Genomic DNA, 22416 nt, shown 5'->3' with positions numbered 1-22416 from the left:
ATTTGGATATTGAAATTGACACTTTAGACCCACCATCCAGCAACCCCCACCCACAGGAAATTACAAAAAGTGACTCAAATGTGATATATAATGTTTGAGGTTGAGATATGGTGGGGCAGAGCCTTTTGTTTTTAGGAGCTTGGTCGATTGGTCACCACCAGTGGGTTTCGTATTTTTCTTAGTGTTATAGACTAACTAAGAAAAAAGATCATGTCTCTTTAGTATTCCCTATTATCTGAATTCGTGTCTCTTCACTCATGAATCTCTGAACAAGTATGCATATCAGATAGAAACCACGGCAAACATTTGCCTGTCTAAGGATGACAGTTTTCATCAATCCAAATCCGTCCAAGTCCAAGAAGTTAGGCAACTAGATCGTCGTTGGGAGTGTGTTGTTTAATTGTGGCCCATGGTTGATTTCACTTTCCGTTCAATTTCTGTCATCGCAGCTTGTGATTCTCCACGTATATCTTTTATTACTTTATAGTTACTTCCTCCTAGTTTGAGTAGTATTAGATTGTTCGAAAAAAGTCGAAAAATATTACCATAACATATATAAAAGTGTTTGAAACTAAGCATAAATAAGAAACTTTGAAATAATGAACTCAATTAGTTTTTTTTCCAAAAACATGTCCTTGAATCCATCGATCTTCAACATCATCTGTTTAGCCATATCGCTAATATACACATTAAACATTGATTTAGTTAACTATCAGTATGGTAGCATGCTTCCAAAGGCTGCGCTTCAACTCTCATCGACTGATAAAACTATCACTCTTGCAAATTTGCACAACACTTCAGAATAGTGGGTTTGAAAGAAGTACTATAAATCCTTGCGCCTTACGAGGTTTGCTTGCTTGCTCACTTACCTGTGGTAGACGATGGAATTTTGAACCGCTTCTCGAGTGTGGTCAGTGTAATTACGAAGTAAATGTAGGCCATTGCCTGCGTGGTTCCGAGGAATCCGTACACCATGATAAAGGAACGTGACGTCGCAAATCGCTGAAGCCATGCTGGATGCCAACAAGATAATCCGCAAAGGTAGTTGGATTTCATTTTTTGCGCGAGTTTTCTTCCTCCAATCGAAAAACACACTTATCACCTGCTGCTAATCACTTAATAGGCGCCTGACACCTTTCTGACAATGGACGGCCCTTCCGCTTTTTTCTTTCCTTTCTTCTTGGGGCGGTCGATGAACCTGGGTGGTGCAAGCGGAACAACCGGACACTGCGACCTTGCCACTGACTGACCTTCCTTGCACAATTCGCTAAAAATCCCGATAATCACTATCACTTATCATTGCACTAATTCGGGCGGCGCGCGTTCTGCTTAATATCCCAAAAATCCCACGTTTTCCTGCGTGCAGACACGTTGGATGGAACTTTTCTCACCGATTTTTACATAGCACAAGCAGTGTAGGTATAGTAGCAGCAGTCCACGGTCACCTGTTCGGTCGCGCATCACACACTCAACTGATGATGATGGCTGGGGAACCTAGCGCGAGACTCCCACCACCCGTTTCTACATGGGCCGCGGTATCAGCAGCTCAGAGTGTTAGATTATGACCAGCCGGCCGTATCGTCACAGCAACTTCTCGATGATTTGCCGATTTTTTTTTGTCTAGGGAACTTCTCGGCACTTTATTGGTGGCTTATTTTCAATATTCACACATATCAGTAGCAGAGTAGGGTGCGGCTTGATTTTTCATAATTTCTGGAAACAAAAGAAAAATAAGGAAAGAAGTTTATTGGGCGCGACTAAGTTTTACATCATATAAAGGACAAGTAGATAAAATAGTCTAACTGATTTTATGAACATTTCATGCTGCACAAGTCTCAAGCAATTGTAAGTATTAAGGTTGAACTTGAGATTGAAGAAGTCGTGATTGACATAATTGTAAAAATTGAAAACTGAAAAGCAGTTTTCTCGTTCAAAACTGAATATTTCGTTACGTAAATATATTCACTGTTCTGTATTCTTTATTCGCAGTACAGTTAATACATTTTCATTGAGAAAACATGTTTTAACGAAAAAAATTGTTATTCATTTTGCTATGACGATTATGTCAATGGCAAATTCTTCAACCTTCAATTTGAAGCCTAAAAAAGCACTATAAAATGCCATTAGACTGTTTGTCGTAATGCTGAATATTAGTCATTGTAGTCCGACATTTACCCATGATTCACGTTGTGTTGGTCTTTTGTCGGGCTTGTTTGACCAAATATTTGTCATGTGTAATGGGACTTTAAGTTCTTACATGCAATAATTCAGCATTATCTAAGAAGGTGAGGAGCAACCAGGCGGCGCCCGCAAGGCTAGGCGGTTGTTAATCCCGACAGTCGGTGTTAAACTAGTAAGTCGGATTACTGTCAGGCCTCCTGGAAAGATGGGGATGATGGGCCTGGAAAAGCCGGTCCGTCCCAGATCGAAGGGGGGTTGCGACCATTGATATGTCCTCAGCAATCACAAGTTACGGTGGGTTAGCTCTGGAGCGGAAGAAGATTCCAAGTACTCGGAAGTTTAAAAGGCGATGAGGAACGATGCCAAGCTCGCGGATCTGGCAGCCCATGTAGGGAATCGCGCCACTTGGCTTCTATTTGTTGGAGAAATGTAGTGTCAGCCCCCTGGTTTAAGATGTTTGTATGTGTTGTAAAACAGCTGACGAAGCATAACTGCTAATGTGTGTTTACTTGACAATGTATATTATGTTTGTAAAAATAATCAGTCCGTACTAATCTGTTGCCCCGAATAGATGTTATTTGAAGAAGCTATACGTGTCGATCTTTCTTCGTCATATCACAAATCTCGCGACGGTCCGGAACCGTGTCTACTGCGCTGAGTGTTCCATCACTATTTTCGTCTGTTTTCCGCTATAACTCAGTCAAATTTGAACCAATTGACACAATTTTTGGAATGCGGTGAGATAGGTATAGTATCTACCCGTGTACAACACTTCAAGCAAATTGGTTCAAAATTGACTGAGTTATAGTGGAAAACAGACGAATACAGAAACCACCGCCCAATTGGCGCGATACCCTATGCAGTATAGACGTACAGGTGAATTGATCGCAAGGGCGCCGCCCCGAGAGTCTGGAGGAAGAGGTCATTAGCAAGAGTGCTGAGGCGGCTTTGAGGGTGAAAACCCTAGACGGGATCAGCAACGCGGAAGAGCTCGTCACAGCATTGCGACAACAGTGCTAGATGCGGGAGACTAGCATAGCCGTTTGGCTGCAGAAAGACCAGGTGTCACCAATCCGTTAAAGGTGTCTGAAACCAGGACACAAGTCATGGGACTGTAAAGGCCATGACAGGAGCAAGCTGTGTAGGCAATGTGGGGGAGAAGGCCATACGGCAAAAGGCTGCACAAGTCCACCCACGTGTTTGATTTGTTCCGGGAAATCCACAAACAACAAGCACCCATCGGGAGGCCTAAGGTACCCGACCTTCAGAAGAGCAACAGCTCATCAATCACAGTGCAGATAACGCACGACTCCAAGTAATCAAAAGTTCAGATAAGAAAGTACTTCATAAGCTAAGCTGCTTGTTCGAGGTTGCTCATTATAGAAGGCTAAAGCAGCTTCTTTTTAAGGCAATTTTGGAACTTGAAAGTTCGCATAAGATAGCAAGATAGCCTTCTAAGCAGCTTCTGACAGAACTTTGACAAAATTCACAAAAATGTTTTTTTTTTCAATCACAACTTTGTTGGTTATTGTGAACCAGTGTTTGAAATTGCTTCTGATAATTATATTTTCGCACACGTTTCCCTCCTATGTAGATTTGAACTGGATCCTCCTGTGTGATAGCCTGCCTGACGAAGTCAAGCTAACTTTACTACTGTACATGTTGCAAAACTACCTGCCGACACAAAATCGATTCAAGTCAGATTTTACCCGCTGTTCATTCACTCGAAATTGTAGAACTGTAGTAGAGCGCAGGGCTCTCACGCAGCGGCTCTCGGTTCGAATCCGGCGAGCGGCATTTTTTTTTTTTTGCTCAAGCATAATATACATCGATTTGTTTAATTCAATTTTGTTATCTATTCGAGTATGCTGAAACTGTTGTTTTCTGCAAAAAAAAAAATAACAATTAATCTTCATTGAAACACAATAGGGGGATTAGGGGCATAATGGACACCCTAAGCAAATGAGTACGTTGGGCCTGTATAACATAGTAAAACCTAACATATTATCAGTTCACTTACAACTTTAACTTGTTTCCTACGTATTTCAATCATTTACAGCAGGTAGAATGCCTTTATTGTGAAGAAATAATGAATTGTAAACCGTGTGTTTTTCAGGGCTGGCAGGAAAGGTACGGGGCTAAATGGACACCCATCGGGGCATAATGGACACCCCCGCATGTTTTATGCTATTTCTTTGGTTACATCGGTCAGTTAAGCAATTTGCCTACGGCGATCAATGCCACAGATATCATACTCCATCGAAGATGAGTTTACATAACATCAAAGTTAATTAAATAAACTTTAGGCTAAAATAATCGATTGTTTTTTTCTCTTCTATCTTAAACGCCTAACAGTATGCAATGTGCGTACATCCATTCGTTCTTACCAGTGTTCATATCGGCCCGAATCGACTGCATCATTAAAATTGCTATTTTAAGTAAATTCTGATCAAAAATAAAATACTTCATCCTTTGCTAAATCTCCGCATACATGTAGATAAGGTAACAATTCACTTGTTTTTATGATGGACACACTCCAACACTTGTAAAACCTTATTTGATGCTGCTTCGAAATTATAAGAATTTCACCATATGAAAAACATATTTAAATTTTATTGATATTTTCGTTATTTTGGAGGAATATGAATGGTAGTTTTGAAAAATAGTACCATAACTTGCTCCTCTACACATATGCGTTTAAAGTTTTACATAAAAGTCAACGGTTTCGGCAAAAACAGGGGTGTCCATTTCGCCCCGGGTGTCCATTATGCCCCTAATCCCCCTACTACTAAACTGAACTTCTATGAACTTGAATGTTCCAATAAAGTGCCGAGTAGTATCTTAAGCAGCTTTCAAGCTGCTTAACGAGCTAACAATGAGCCTTGCCGGAACTTGTGTATGAAGTTCCAGCAAGGCTCATCGTTAGCCTTTTAAGCAGCCAAAAGGTTCATTCGGAATTATCTGAACTTTCACGGAACTTGAAAGTGCATTTTGTCATGGGAAGCAGAACTTTTGGTCAAATAATATCATATTTTAATATGATGGTAAATTAAGTTATTGTTTTGATATTATGACTGATAGTAATACTTGTTATTATTACCTATGCTATTAAACCATTCAATAGTAACTCGGCAATTACAAGTTTTACAATAATAGCATGTTTTGTTATTTATGTGTCATCCTGAGCTTTTAATAAAAAAAACTAAAGAATTGCAAATTTAGATATGAAGAGAAAATATGTTATTCATTAGTTATTGGTTTGTTATTCACTTCTACACGGGATGTGTGACCGCATGCTTGCCAAATGTGGTAGGGTAGCATTGGGCAAATCTGGCTGAGACATCGATTTTTGGGAATCGATTCGAATCAGATCAGCAGAATCGATTCACCAATTAAATCGAATGCTTTGAATCGATGTTTTCACATCGATTTAATATTATAAATTATTACAAAACTTTGAAGTGTTTCGTTTGTTGTATGTAGTTCAAATTAATGGCATGTTTTATTTGTCTAAATATATTCAATATCAAAATTTGAGATTGCACATCGAATTGAAAATGGATATAACGTCAAGAAAGTGCATTCTGAAAAAAAATAATATTTTTGAAATCGAAAGAAAAATCCTGAGATTCCCCAGAACTCTGAGAAGTATTCCCATATATTATATGGGATTATTATTATTATAATTATGTATAATTATATTATATATAATACTGAGATAAATTCCCGCAGACTGCTGAGAGAAATTTCCCCAGAATCTTTGAAGAGACTCCTCCAGAACTCTGAAAGAAATTTCTCTAGAATTATGAGAGAGATTTCTTCAGAATGCTAAAAATGATTTCATACACCAGAATCCTGAGTGACATTATCTAGAAAAGAAAGCAAGTCTCTAAGAGTGATTCCTTTAGAATACTTTAAAACATTACTCCAGAGTCTCAAGAGAATCTTCCCAAAATCTTGTCAGTGATTTTCTGATTACTAAGAGGAACTCTCATAGAATCCAGAAAGGGGTTCCTGGGGGCAACCGCTCCAAAATACAGAAAACAGAATTCTGTAGGGATTCTCGTATGCGAGAAAATTTCCAAAATTCAATTTTCTTTAGAGAATTCTGCCCAGAATCTCACGAGAAATTCTTCAACAATCAAAAATTCTGAAAGAGAGTGTACTAGAATCATGCTTAGAATTTTGAAAAATATAGTCCCAGAATCCCAAGGATTTCTCCAGAATCAGACAAATTCCCCAGAACCTTGAGTGAAATTTCCACAGAATTCTGACTGGGATTACCCCAGAAAGCCGAATTTTCAGAGAATCTAAGGAGGAGTACCCGCAGATTACTTGGTGATATTCCCCCAGAATCTTAAAGGGATCTAACACAGAATCCTGAAGAGGATACCACTAGAACCCTGTGTGGAATTCCCCCAGAATTCTAAGAAATATTCCCTCAGAATTTTGGGAGGAATTTCGCCACAATTCTGAGAATGCTGAGTATAAGTCTCTAAGAAGTCTGAGAGGATTTAATTAAATTAATTAATTATCGATTTTTGCGGCTTAACCAGCCGAATGGAAGTTTTACTTTATTCCAAAAGCTAGACTTTACATATACTGGCGTGAGTGAGAAATGGACAAATTGAGGTGAAATTTGCGAAAAAGTTACTCGTCCTCTCGGTGAGATTTCCTGAGCATGTTGAGAATGTTGGAGCCTCGTGGCCGTGCAGTTAGTGTCACCAAGCGTATAATCGTACCATGCCATGGTGTTCGATTCTCGCTCCGAGTGATGAAACTTTTCGCAAGAAATGTTTCTTCCTCGTACCCACTGGTGCTCGTAATGTTCCTTAGAGGAATCAACCCAGATCATCCAGAAATTATACTCTGATAGGTATTCCCATATAATACTACTGAGAAAAACTTCTCCATATTCTGTGAGAGATTTCTTCAAAATGCTGAAAAATACCACACTAGCATCCTAAGAGACCTTATCCCAGAAAAGACAGAAAGACTCTTCCAATAGGAATTTTCCCTGAATTCTATTAAGTATTTCCCTAGAACCCTGGGAGAGATTGCTTAGGTGGATTCTATCAGAATCTTTAGAGGAATTCTTCCAGAATCCTGAGGAATCTCCTCCTATTCTCGAGATGGATCCTCCCTGAATCCTGTGATTGCCTCAGAATCCTGAGAGAAGTTTTCCCTCGGGGTTCTCCCAGAATGCTTCGACGGATATCCCCAGAATCCCCAGAGGGATTCTCCTAGAATCCTGAGAAAAATTTTCCTGTAGTATTGAAAGACACCCCATTAGAATCCTCAAAGAGATTGCTCCAGAACCCTGAGAGGGATCCTCCACATTATTAAGATAAATTCATCTAGAATCCTGAGAGAAGTTCTCAAAAACTAGTTTTCGGAATCCAGAGATGGACTAACCTAGAATCCTGAGAAGGATGCGCTAGAACCCTGAAAGGGACTCTCTAGTTCATAAGGAGGATTCCTTTAGAATTCTGAGAAAGATTCAATAAGATTCCTGGCAGGGATTGCCCAAGAAACCTGAGGCATACAGGTATGCCTCGATTTAGTGGATTAGATTTTATGTACATTTTTTAATGGTTGAATTCTACAGTGCAATTTAAAAAAAGTATTTTTTTTTAATATTTTTGAATCGGAAGAAAAATCGAACGTAAATAATCGACTCGGTCGAATTCGTGGGACTTCAACATCGATTCAAAAAATCGATTAATCGGAACAAAAACATCGATGTTGCGAACATCGATTCAAAATTGCCCAGCGTTAAGTAGGGACACGACTCCGAACAATCTTGTCCAGAGGATGTGTAAATACGAGTTTAGCTGGAATGCTATATAACCCTCATCGTCTTGGAGCTACAGAGGAGGTGACTCGTGGACTCGGAGAATGGCTAGCTAAGACGCTATACAAGAGGTGATCCATGAGTTCGGGGTCGGCCTCATAGTGATAAAATGGCCGCGGGGAGAACATCCTGAAAGCGTTGCTATCGTGGCTTCGTCATTCTGAATTGGATCCGAGCCCGAGGTTTGTAAGGGATAAGGACCAGGGCACGTGGAGGCCCCACTTTCAGTAACTCTTTTTTATAGAATGAGGAAATCTGCTGATCAGATCTCAACTCAGACTGTCAACCCATTAAAACCTCATCCTCTTTCTTGCTTACCTCCGTGGTACGCTCGTTAGAGATGATTTCGAGAAGGAGAGACCGTATATTATGTAGTACTCTCTATTGACAAATGTTCCACCAGCTTTCGTCTTGAGTTGTACTCTCACCCCTGGAAGATTGGGTCATGCCTAGTACTATAGAGTACCCGTTGATCAGCTTAAAATGCTGATGGTCGGCCCGCCATTATCGCTGAAGATGAAGTACACATGTCCTGACAGAAATTGTGCCAAATGAAAGTTCACCTTGTCATGGGGCTTGCTCGTCCATTTAGACACGCTTGGAATGAGCCTGTGTGTCCATCTACCCTTGCTGGAGGAATCTCATTCCCTCTGCCACTTCAACAAAGACGATCTATCTCGCGCGATCTTATGCCGCGTCGCTCGAAGCACTTTTCGTCCTCTGCCACCACTAGTGCTTTGGGTATCATGCCCTCTAGCACCCATATCGTGGCCTTTGAGACCATGCGGTATGCGGTGACCACCCTAAGGCACATCAACCGGTGGGTACTTTAGAACCGCTCCACGTTTCGGTTGACCTTTTTGCTCTTTTTCTCGGTCGACCACGCGGCGGCGCCATACCGTAGTATGAAGACCGCTACTATCTTACGATGGCTGGAGACATTATCTTCGACAACGTCATAATCGCCTTTTGCAGCCATATTCCACGTGGCTACCGAATTGCAGCTTATCGTCGATCATGATCCCAAGTTGCTTCAACGAGCGCTTGGAGTTGATCGTGGATCCGCCTGTGGGTGACCACTTTCAGTTGACCACTGTCTGCTGTTCAGACTTGCGGTTGTTCACCATCACCACCTCAGGATGACACTGAACCCGAGATCTATGTGGCTAAAACCGAATAAGCTCGGAAAACTTTAAAGTATAAGCCGCACCCTATTCACTGCTCAGCTCATATTCACTTGATTCGCAGATTGTGATGTTTGACTGCGCCAGCCAGCCAGCCAGTCAGTCCAGCAGCAGGTGTTATCGCCTTCTCATTTAGGACGTACTGGGCTTGGTGGGTTTGCTGATAAATAATGAAAAATTTACTTGAATGATAATGAAATTTGCTTTCAATACAAACGCTGCTGCACTGTGTCCGATTTGAGATTTGATTGACATGCTTGTTTTTGGGACCGCGTGAATGGCAATTTGGCCGATAAGTGGGTAGGTTTTTGTTGTGTTCGTATTCGGTACTTCTAATCCAACCAGCCAGTAAAAGTAAATAGTGGATGCATTCTAGTGTGTGGTGCGTGGAGACGCATGGTGCTAAGTGGATCTAATAGCCATATTGTGTAGGCTCGAATGATTTCCTTTTAATGGACCTATGAATGAGTAGGGTATTGGTTCCCTTATTAAGCATGTGGCTCCCATTGTTATCCTACGAAAAACAAATGATTGGAGCGCTGTTTGTTTTGTTCTTAGTTTTGTATATTTTTGTTAGAAGTGAGCACTCATGAAAACAAAAAGAACGGAATCAATCGGTGTCGTAATCGCTTGTTTTCGAATATGATGAATATGAGAGGCGTGAGATTACTGATGGTACACATACCCCATATAGAATCTCAAATGCGGAGCAGATAATACGATATACTTGATATGAACGCATGAAACTATAATTTGTTTGATCAAGAGCTCGTTGACCAAGTTTACCAAAAATGAATCAAAAATAGGAAGTAAACTGTAAGGGGTAGAAGAGTGTTTATAATGTCCTTGATGGCGGGTGAGGCAACCGTAGGAATTTACGGAAGCACTGAAGATGGTAAAGAAACAAACATTTTAGGTGCAGCTCTAACGTGAGTAGGATGACCATGGAGCAGTTCCAGCCCAAAACACGTCATTTTTGACTCAATATTTTATAATTTGAATGATATTTTGTTCATGCGCTGGATTTAATTAATCATTTACATTTGCATCAACCTATAACCATGTTTCCTCACCTAACTTTTTAAAAGGGCGTATGAAAAATTATAACTCGAAAACGGTTTTTTGCATTGAAATCTGGGCGGTAGAGCGTGGCAGCCGATTCATCAACCAAAGAGGGCATATTCTACAGAAAGCACGTCGGATATATTCAGGATGTGCTGGTGTCAGCAAATAGCACATCCATATTTAGGAAGATCGAGGCATATTGGTGGTACGGGGTACTTCGTGACCTCCGGAAAAGAAGCCTTAAAGCCAGGATGTGCATGCAATGAGTTACAAATCCGTGAGGAGACGCATACAATGTGGCGATGGCAAATCAAAAGCCCAATGGTATCCGCTGAAATATGGTCAGAAGAGCTGAATGATATAATCAAAGGGTTGTTCGCCTTTGATTTGGCCACCGACACCATATGACCAAATAGGTGAGGAAAAATGAGCATCACACACACGGAGCGCTTAGCAGCTGTGAAGAAAATGAAAGTACCCGGCCCAGATGATATCCCAAACGTAGTTTTTTTATGTCTTTATTTATGAGATTTTCAGCCCGAGGGCCCAAACGTAGTGTTGAAAACAACTATCGAGACCAACCCAGATATGTTTGATGTGTAAGTGCTTCTGCAAACTTACAAGATGCTTCCATACAGTAAACCGTTACGACTCGATACAATCGGCATAGACCCACGCGGACTACGATTGGAAACTTGGAACATGGAATTGCAAGTCACTTGGTTTCACAGGATGTGACAGGATAATTTACGACGAATTACATCCCCGCAACTTCGACATCGTGGCGTTGCAGGAACTTTGTTGGACTGGACAGAAAATGTGGAAAAGCGAGCATCGAGAGGCTACCTTCTACCAAAGCTGTGGCACCACTAATGAACTGGGAACGGGATTAATAGAGTTGGGCAAGACGCGACAACGTGTGATTGGGTGGCAGCCGATCAACGCTATGATGTGCATGTTGAGAGTTAAGGGCCGTTTCTTCAACTACAGCATCATCAACGTGCACTGCCCACACGAAGGGAGACCTGATGATGAGAAAGAAGCGTTCTACGCGCAGTTAGAGCAAACATACGATGGTTGCTCGCGGCGTGACGTGAAAATAGTTGTCGGCGCCTTTAACGCGCAGGTAGGTAGGGAGGAAATGTACAGACCGGTAATCGGGCGAAACAGCCTGCACGCCGTATCGAATGATAACATCAGCGATGCGTGAGCTTTGCAGCCTCCCGTGATATGGTAGTCCGAAACACTTTCTTCCCACCGCAGATATCCATAAAGCCACCTGATGGAGATCACCCGACCATCAAACAGAAAACCAAATCGACCACGTTCTAATCGACGGTAAATTCTTCTCGGATATAACAAATGTCCGCATATACCGCAGTGCGAATAAAGATTCGGATCACTACTTAGTCGCTGTATGCATGCGCTCAAAACTTTCGACAGTTATTACCAGGCGTCGAAGTCGAACGCCGCGGCTAAACATCGAGCAGCTGTGTACCGTCTACCCCCGTTGGTTTGACCGCATCTAATCTGAACACTTTTTCATTTGACCCCCGCTAATCTGCACATCGTTCAAACTAAAAATGATTCAAACGTCATTCTGCTCATGGAACGGGGTGAAACGGAACGCACAATCAAAACAAAACAGCAAAAAGGGTTACCATCAGTGTGTTTTTCGATGCCCACAGGGCTACTAGAAGTTCAAATTAAAAATGAACCCCGATGGTTTGCATGAGGTGTCGTTCAAACCAACGGGGGTAGACGGTAACGTAGAAGTGGCACATGACTACGCGCAGCAACTAGCAGTGGTCCTACCAACGGAAGAGCAGCTTTGCGCAGCTACACTTGAAGATGGCTGGAGGGACATCCGATCCGCCATAGGTAGTACCTCGGCTACAGCACAAGGCTTCGCGACTTCGAATCACAGAAACGACTGGTACGACGGCGAATGTGAAAAGTTGAAAAGGAGAAGAATGTAGCATGGGCGAGAATGCTGCAGCACCGTACGAGAGCGAATGAGGCACGTTACAGACAGGCGCGGAACAAACAGAACTCAGTCTTCCAGATGAAGAAGCTCCAGCATGAAAAACAAGATCACGAAGCAATGGAAGAGCTGTACCGCGCTAAGGACACACGAAAGTTCTACGAGAAGCTGAACCGCTCGCGCAGATGCTTTGTGCCACAAGCCGACTTGTGCCGAGATAATCACGGGAATATTCTCACGAGCGAGCGTGAGGTGGTCGAGAGATGGCGGCAGCATTACGATGAGCACCTCAATGGCGACGTTGCAAGTACCGAAGGTGGCGTGGTAACAGATCTAAGAGTATGTGCACAAGACGAAAGACTTCCGGCCCCTGACCTCCAAGAGATTAAAACAACAAAGCCGCTGGAGCAGATCAATTACCAAGCGAGCTTCTAAAATACGGTGGAGAAGCACTGGTGAGAGCACTACATTGGGTCATTACCAAGATTTGGGAGGAGGAAGTATTACCGGGGGAATGGATGGAAGGTATCGTGTGTCCCATCTACAAAAAGGGCGACAAGTTGGATTGCGGGAACTACCGCGCGATCACACTACTGAGCGCTGCCTACAACATACGCCAGGTGTTGCAGAAATGCCGCGAATACAACGTGCCCGCACATCACTTGTTCATCGATTTCAAATCGGCGTATGATACAATTGATCGAGAACAGCTATGGCAGATTATGCACGAATACGGATTCCCGGATAAACTGACACGGTTGATCAAGGCGACGATGGATCGAGTGATGTGCGTATTTCGAGTATCAGGGACACTCTCGAGTCCCTTCGAATCTCGCAGAGGGTTACAGCAAGGTGATGGTCTTTCGTGCTTGCTGTTCAACATTGCTTTAGAGGGTGTAATAAGGAGAGCGGGGATAAACACGAGTGGAACGATTTTCACGAAGTCTGTTCAGTTGCTTGGTTTCGCTGATGATATTGATATTATTGCTCGTAAATTTGAGACGATGGCGGAAACGTACATCCGACTGAAGAATGAAGCCAGACGAATCGGATTAGTCATTAATATGTCGAAGACAAAGTACATGATGGCAAAGGGCTCCAGGGAGGAATCAGTGCGCCCGCCACCCCGAATTTATATCGACGGTGATGAAATCGAGGCGGTTGAAGAATTCGTGTACTTGGGCTCACTGGTGACCGCCGACAACGACACCAGCAGAGAAATTCAGAGGCGCATTGTGGCAGGACATCGTTCTTACTTTGGACTCCGCAGAACTCTACGATCGAATAAAGTTCGCCGTAACACGAAGATAACTATCTACAAAACGCTGGTTAGACCAGTAGTCCTCTATGGGCACGAATGATGGTCCCTACGTGCAGAAGACCAACGCGTCCTTGAAGTTTTCGAACGGAAGTTGTTGCGTACCATCTACGGCGGAGTGCAAATTGAAGACGGGACTAGGAGAAGGCGAATGAACCACAAGCTGTATCAGCTGCTGAGAGAACCAATCATCGTCCCTACCACGAAAATCGGGAGGCTACGGTGGGCGGGTCACGTCATCAGAATGTCGGATAGCAACCCAACTAAAATGGTTCTCGAGAGTCATCCGACCGGTACAAGAAGACGTGGTGCGCAGCGTGCTAGATGGGTCGATCAGGTGGAGGACGAAGGGTCCGCGGAACTGGAGGGAGACACACTGCTATGAACCGAGTAGAATGGAGACGGCTAATATGTACAGCAGCAGAGGCCACTCAGTCCTTAGCCTGACGGGTTTATTGTCATTCAAAAGGTTTTTAAATAAGCTTTCAGAATCTTAACTGCTACAGAAAATGAAATGTAATAATATGTTAATAATTAGTATTGATAATAGCTTAAATTTATTTTACCAAATTAGGATGATGCTCTTTCGACTGGACAAATGGGTTGAATCAAATGGCATGTTGTCCGATACACAATTTGGTTTCCGCAGAGGCAAAGGAGCGAACGACTGTCTTGCGTTGCTTGCTTCAGAAATTCAGCTTACCTTTGCTAAAAAGCAGCAAATGGCGACTTGACAGTTCACGAATTAGCTACATGGGTCTCCCCCAGGGTTCATGTCTAAGCCCCCTTCTTTAAAACTTTTATGTTAGAGACATAGATGATTGTCTCATGGAAAATTGCACGTTAAGACAGCTTGCAGATGACTGTGTTGTTTCTATAACGGGATAAATAGCAGTCAATCTGCAAGGACCACGACAGGATACTTTGGAGAATTTGTCTACTTGGGCTCTCAAGCTGAGGTATCGTATTCTCTCCGGAGAAAACTGAGATTGTTGTCTTTTCTAAAAAAAAACACAAACCGGCAAAGTTTCCGCTCCATCTGATGGGTAAGACAATCACTCATAGCATGTCTTCTCAATATCTCGACGTCTGGTTCAACTCCAAATGCACCTGGGGGAAGCACATTGTGTATTTGATACAGAAATACCAGAAGCGAATCAACTTTATGCGAACTATAACCGGAACATGGTGGGGAGCACACCCGGAAGATCTGATCAGGCTGTACCAAACAGGGAGGGTGCAGGCACGTCAAACTCGAACAAACTACGCCTACCTAACATGCATCGAGCGGGCCTTCCCAAACAACACACTGCGATTTCGCGGGCCACCCCCATTGGCAAAACAAAGCGATATCCAAGCAGGATTCAACCAGGCTTCAGGTCGCGTTGCCAGTCGACACTAACACACTCGCAAAAGATCAGCGGTAGGCCTACCTTGCCGCTTGCGGGTCTCCTGGTACCAAACAACCATTCTGTCGGTTATAGAATACGGAAGCTTCCTAGGTAGCTTCTGTTTTCAATCCGCGGCGAAAACACACTTGCTGAAGCTTCAACGGATTCAGTACCGTTGTCTTCGGATCGCGTTAGGTTGCATGAACTCGAGTCACACTATGAGTTTAGAGGTACTTGCTGGGGTACAACCTCTGACAGACCGCTTTGCGGAGTTATCGTTCCGGTTCCTCATCCGATGCGAGGTTGTAATCCATTGGTCATAGAAAAATTCGAAAAGCTTCTCGAACAGAACCCTCAAACTCGTTTTATGACTATGTACTACTGGTACATGACGCTGTAGGTAAGCCCATCTCCGGTTAACACCAATCGTGACAACTTCTCAAACTTTGACAGTTGCTCTGTGGATTTTGATCTGTCCATGAAGGATGAGATCACCGGAATACCAGAATCTTTTCGTTCCGTGTGTATTCCACATTTTTTGCAAGTAAGTTCGGACACGTTAGCGGGGACAGACAGTTCTTCACAGACGGTTCGAAAACCGATGATTCGACTGGTTTCGGTGTCTACAACGAATTTCATAGCGCCACCTACATGCTTCAAAAGCCATGTTCGGTACAGTTTCTTACCGATTTTGGCAACACGAGGTGAATTTAATGTTGCCAAATTGGGGTGTTGCCAAAATCGGTAAAAAAAAATTGTGGATAATTTTCAACTTTTATGCGTCAATTTGGCTTATATTATAAATATGGACTATTCACAAGCTATAAAACGATCCATGTAGGTGACGTTCATAAATTACGTCATGATTTGTAAAATTGTCGATTTTGGAAAATTTAATGAATTTTGATTTTTTAAAGAAAAGTAAGGATAAAATAACACTACATTTACAAATACAAACGATTTTTCGGTAAAAATTTTTGGTCAAAATTTTTTGTTGCCAAAATCGGTAAAAAATTGTTGCCAAAATCGGGTGTTGCCAAAATCGGTAAGAAATTGTTGCCAAAAACGGGTGTTGCCAAAATCGGGAAGGAAATGTTGCCAAAAACGGGTGTTGCCAAAATCGGGAGTAGACAAAAACGGGTGTTGCCAAAATCGGTAAGAAACTGTATATATTGCCGAGCTAGCGGCTATATACTACACCTTAGAGTACATTCGCACTCTCCCACCTGAGCACTACTTCATTTTTACCGACAGACTAAGCTCTCTGGAGGCTGTTCGGTCAATGAAACCGATGAAGCACTCAGCGTACTTCCTGAATGGAGCACGCCAAGTCTTGAGTGCTTTGTCCAAACGCTCATACATTATCACCATAGCTTGGGTCCCTTCACATTGCTCATTTCCGGGCAATGAGAAAGCGGACTCTCTGGCTAAGGTGGGCGCTAGCGAAGGTGATATTTACGAGCGTCAAATCGCCTTCGACGAATTTTTTTGCATTGGCCCGTCAGGAGACCTTGATCAGCTGACAACGCAAATGGAGAGATGGGTAGATGGTTGCACTCCATCATTCCACAGGTGTCGAAGAAGCCATGGTTCAAAGGGTTGGATTTAGGCCGCGATTTCATTCGTGTGATGTGTCGGCTGATGTTCAACCACTATTTGTTGAACGCACATACCTTCCGTATTGGGCTCTCAGAAAGCAATCTCTGTGTCTGTGGCGTGGCTTACCTGGATATCGAACATGTCGTGTGGGGATGCAATGAGTATCGCGAGGTCAGATCTGAGCTGCATGAAATTCTCCGGGTCCGAGGAAAACAACAGATACCCGTTAGAGAAGTGTTGCAGGACTTGATTTGGAATACATGGACCTCATTTACCAGTTTTTGAAACGTGTTGATGTCAGAGTTTGATGTAGTACGTTCCTTGTTTTCGTTGTTCACCTTTTGGTTTTGTTGTTCGCCCCTGTCTGTCGTCGCTTCCATTCCGTTTGTCCTCTTCTTGTCGTTATCTACCGATAAAGTCCTTTTTTTGGTTCCGTTACAGATATGGACAATTTGTCCCATCAATGTTTTTAGTATAAGTTAGCAAATAATTTAGTTTTAAAGCCATAAAGCCGTCCTTCCCAATTTTATTTTATTCTTTTTTTTTTCTTCAATCCTTAACCTCGAAACAGCCGCAAGTACTTCGGCTTCCCAAACTAACATAGATTTAAGGCAGTAATAAACTGTAAAATGTAAAATCATTGTAAAAACAAAATATTTCGGCTCAGTTATGCCCATGTGGCGCTCGAGCCTTCCAAATAAAAAAAAATTGGCTGATTGTGTGTTATAATACACAGAACACCTAGATTAAGTTGAAGCATGTAAAAAATGATTGAGATACTAATAAAGATCATTAAAAAAGTAAGCTTTTAGAAACTACTTTAAAAGTTCAACATTTTTCAAATAAGCTGAAGATATGCGAAGATGAACAGTTCATTCTTTTTACCAAAAAAATTCCAATGGTGTCATTCTGCTGCCAATATCTCGATAAGTACATGGACTAGCCAACTAATATTCTAGAGTTTACTGGTCCAAGTGGTCTACTTTAAACTACCGAACCTAAATCTCAAATTAAATAAAGTAATTTTCGATTTTTGGCCACCTGAATCCCCTTAGTGCACAAGCACAAGATGTGCAGAATAACAGTGTGTGGCGGTGAATCACGAGCTCGCTGTAGTTTACGGCGAATCCAGCATCCACAAAGGTCCATAATCGAAAAAATACAGTGGGTAGGGCATGTTGCAAGAATGCCGGATAACAAACCTATAAAATTGGTGTTCGCCGCAAATCCTGTTGGTACAGTAACGCGTGGAGCAAAGCGGTATTGTGAAGTAATAATGTTGAATATGTATAATCTTGAATTCATTGTTATTATAAAAAAAATAATAGTCATAACAATCAACTAAAAAATCGATGGGGATTTTTGGCCAATCACTTTTAACTCCCGACTCAGGCGATTCGGCTGCAGCAAACAAACAACATCCACCGAGTTACGCCTCTTGTGCATACTAATTCCAATAATCGTGACACCATGATTGATATGATACCGATTTACTGGCCACTCAGAGAAGTGTACATAGGGGGATTAGGGGCATAATGGACACCCGGGGCGAAATGGACACCCCTGTTTTTGGCGAAACCGTTGACTTCTACGTTAAACTTTTAATGCATAAGTGTAAAGGAACAAGTCATTGTTCTATTTTTCAAAAGAATCATTTATATTGCTCCAAAATAACCAAAATATCATTGAAATTGAAATATGTTTTTCATATGGTGAAATTCTTATAATTTCGAAGCAGCAGCAAATAAGGTATTACGGGTGTTGGAGTTTGTCCACCATTAAAACAAGTGAATTGTTACCTTATTTACATGTATACGGAGATGTAGCAATGGATGAAGTGTTGTATTTTTGATCAGAATTTAGTTAAAATAGCAATTTTAATGTTGTAGTTGATTCGGGGCGAAATGAACACCGGCAATTACGAATGGATGTATGCGCATTGTATACTGTTAGGCGTTTTAGAGAGTTTGGAAAAAATAAATCCGATTATTTTAGCCTAAAGTTTATTTAATTAACTTTGATGTTATGTAGACTCGCCTAAGATGGAGTATTATATCTGTGGCATTGATCTCCGTAGGCAGATTACTTAACTGATCGATGTAATCAAAGAATTAACATATAATATGCAGGGGTGTCCATTATGCCCCGATGGGTGTCCATTTCGCCCCGTACCTTTCCTGCCAGCCCTAAAAACACACGATTTAAAATTCGTTATTTCTTCACAATAAAGACATTCTACCTGCTGTAAATGATTGAAATACGTAGGAAACAAGTTAAAGTTGTAAGCCAACTGATAATATGTTAAATTTTTCTTCGTTATACAGGTCTAACTCACTCATTTGCTTAGGGTGTCCATTATGCCCCTAATCCCCCTACTGATGGTTTGTTTTGGCATGCAATTACAATGGTCACACAAAACAGGGAGAAGCGTTTTTTTTTTCTCATTCCTCTGGGTGGTCTATAGAGAAATTATTTGCGCCATTCCAAATAACCGGTCATCACGAAAGGATACAGCAACAAAAATCGCAATCTAAGGTAGACTGGCTTATTAGCGTCTCCCATTTGCATCCGGCTAAATAGCACCCGAGCAGAACAGATTATCAAAATAAGAACATTCTGTAGCGATGTTTTTCACTAAAAATCCATTATAATTTTGTTTCGATAAAAAATAACGACAATCATTCGCACGATGAAATATCAGAGATTACACCTTGATGCATGATGATACAATTGTAGCTCCGATAAACAGTCAACAAAAAGAACAGGCGTAACGGCGCTGGCTGCATGTTGTTCTCATGATTGGAACAATAATTCCGCAAAGTCACGTTTCACGGTGTGCTGGACGTCGTTGCCTGCTAAATCGAGATTTTTTTGCCGCCAAAACAAGTTCCGTTTGTGCTGCTATGATGTATGACGTACGGCAAGCGATACTTGTTGGAAAGTTGAGTGAGCCGCACGAGATGAAAAGAGAACACAATTTGTGTTAGCTATCCATACTTTCACTGTTTTTTTTTACATTTTTTTTGCAAGTTCACATGTGAGACTCTGTCACCAACACGCCATATATTTGCTACTTTTTCTTCAACTGTTATAATTTCCAACACTATGACTAATTTATTACACTGTATTTGCTACTTTACTATGCATTCAGTCAAAGGCTCAACATTTCACACCTAATCAATCACTCAGGGCAGCTACTTCGTTCGACGGTTTCGGTAGAACTGATCTTACTACCGCTGCTAACGCGAATGCTAAGATATGCAGTATATGATCGTGATACTGGCGATTAAACGTAGGTACACATATTCAGAACTGACGATCGTAGCTCAACGCCAAACGTAATGGAATTCGGCAATGAACGGTCACACTTTATGGAGAACATTCCCGAATCTGAATGCTGATCATGGATATCATTCAATGGGAGAGGGAAGCTTCTATGGGTCGAATAAGTGAGAGCGTTTAATGCATTTCAATAGGATTTCTTCTAAAGAAAGTATGACATTGTCGTCAGTGATGCGAAAAAGAATTGATGGATTCCGGTATAGTGGCGCTATGACGTATGATTTGCGTAATCTGAGCATTTTCGTTCGGATTGAAGTAACAATGGCAATGGGTTGGTTAAATGTATTTTGGGATTACGTTCTGTATCTGATCATAGACTAATATGTACATGCAATACCAGCATCAATGAGTTTTAATTTGAAAGGTTAACATTACAAACGTACACCGTGTGTACATCTGGTGGTAAATGTTGCGAAATTATTAATACAAAATTTTCGAAATTTTTATGGCGCGTAAACTTTGGCCAGACAACACCCCCCCAACCCCCCCCCCCTCCCTCGCAAGTAGTGCGAAAAAGAACCAAATTAAAAAAATGAATCCATAACTGGTACAGGGTTACTATCATAGCATTGGCAAACGTCCGGGACAATTACCTTAAATATTCGAAAAATAGCGGTTTTTCCGTGACTTTCTTGCAAAACTGATCTAGCTGCACAAGTTTTTCATATATCATATTCTCAGCTTCTAAAATGAGCTGTAGGTGGTTGAATTTCGATATGACGAAATGAAATTTTCAGCACTGGTTACAATACGATGTAGAAATCCCTTCCGATTGTGCCTTTCAAGCAGTTGTTCACAAATAAAGAAACGCTTCTCGACATCTCTTGGCTTCAAGTCGTATGTGTGTGGTATTTTTTTTATAGAAAGAGAAAATCTGCTTCTACAGATACCCGAGAGGTGGGTCCTCAGGTGATGTGGGGTCGACACTAAAACCTCTTTCTCTCTCTTCCTTACCTTCGCGGTACGCCCGTTTGGGATGACTTCGAGAAGGGGGATGACTTCGCACAATGAGTACACTCTAATGGTAAGCGTTTTAGCAGCTACCGCCTTAAGTTGTTCGCTCTTCCCCGGAGGCTCGGGCCCTGGCTAGTACATAGACTACCCGTTGGGCTCAAGCTCCTGGATGGGGAGGGGGAGCTAACTCAACTAGCTGTTGTTCGGCTCGCCATTTTCTCTGTAGTTCAAGGACGATTCGAGATACCGTGGAAGAAACGGCATCCCACTTGTCCTCCCCCGTACACATCCTTTCAACAATGTTGTCGGGAGTGGTATCTCTACCGCATACCTCCTGCATACTCGACCTTTGCTCCACGAAGCGTGGGCATTCAAAGAGCACATGCTCCGCGGTCTCGTCGCAGTCTGCACACTCCGGACATGCGGGGGAGCCTGCGTGTCCGAATCTGTGCAGATACCACCTAAAGCACCTAGAGCAGAAATTGTGTCAAGTGTAAATTCACCTCGCCATGGGGTATGCTCGTCCACTTGGACACGCTCGGTATGAGCCTGTGTGTCCATCTACCCTTGCTGGAGGATGACCAATCCCTCTGCCATTTCAACATCGACGATGTTCTGGCAATCCGTCTCGCGCCTCTTGTGCCGCGTCTCGCGAAGCACTCTTCATCGTCTGACACCACAAGTGCTATGGGCATCATACCCGCCAGCACGCATACCGCGTCCTTTGACACCGTACGGTATGCGCTGATGACCCTAAGGCCCATCAACCTGTGTGTACTCGAGCCGCTCTACGTTTCGCTTGACCTCTAGCGCGCTCTACCATGCAGCAGCACCTCACCGTAGTATAGAGACCGCTACTGTCGCGAGAAGTCTACGCTTACTCGAGACTATTGCCGAGCTATTTGACATTATCTTCGATAGTGCCATAATCGCCATGCTTGCCCTCTTGCAAGCATATTCCACATGGCTGTCAAAGTTCAGCTTATCATCGATCATGACTCCGAGTTGCTTCAATGAGCGCTTGGAGTTGATCGCGCACCCGCCTGTGGTGACCACCGCATGTTGTTCAGACTTGCGGTTGTTCACCACCACCACTTCCGTCTTGTGGTGTGCGAGTGCCGGCTGACGAGACCTCATCCAGTCTTCGATTATGCCAATTGCATGCGCCGTTGTTCTGTTCCACTTCCTCTATCGACTCGCCGTATACCGTGAGGGTAATGTCATCAGCAAAGCCGACCAGCTTTACGCCCGGTGGAAGTGTGAGCCTCAATACGCCATCGTACGCCGCGTTCCGGGCCCAGGATTGACCCTTGTGGTACTCCCGCGGTGATGTACCTCTTTTTGCCCTCGTCCGTGTCATAGAGTAGTACCTTATCCTGGAAATAGCTCTCCAGTATCCGGCGTAAGCTATCCGGGACTCCTAGGTGTTGGATGGCGCATTCAATGGCTGCCCAACTGACGCTATTGAACGCATTCTTCACATCCAACGTGACTACCGCGCAGTAACGAATTCTTCTACGCTTTTTCTGGAGCGTTATCTCGGC

At 42.6% G+C, this 22416-nt stretch overlaps 1 protein-coding gene across 3 annotated transcripts in view; it reads right to left on the bottom strand.

Moving 5' to 3' along the window:
* LOC115258143 (solute carrier organic anion transporter family member 74D) overlaps positions 1-22416 on the bottom strand; it is a 111750-nt gene that overhangs the window by 54446 nt on the left and 34888 nt on the right. For all 3 annotated transcript variants that reach the window (XM_062851424.1, XM_062851425.1, XM_062851426.1), the window contains exon 2: positions 870-1713. In XM_062851424.1, the coding sequence (XP_062707408.1) occupies positions 870-1056 (187 nt within the window). In that variant the 5' untranslated portion in view covers positions 1057-1713. The remainder of the gene's footprint in view (positions 1-869; positions 1714-22416) is intronic.

The sequence above is a fragment of the Aedes albopictus genome, chromosome 2 (assembly GCF_035046485.1).
Source record: "Aedes albopictus strain Foshan chromosome 2, AalbF5, whole genome shotgun sequence".
Taxonomy (NCBI): Eukaryota; Metazoa; Arthropoda; class Insecta; order Diptera; family Culicidae; genus Aedes; species Aedes albopictus.
Note: the sequence above shows the minus strand (reverse complement) of the source record. Positions and strands in the feature narration are given on the sequence as shown.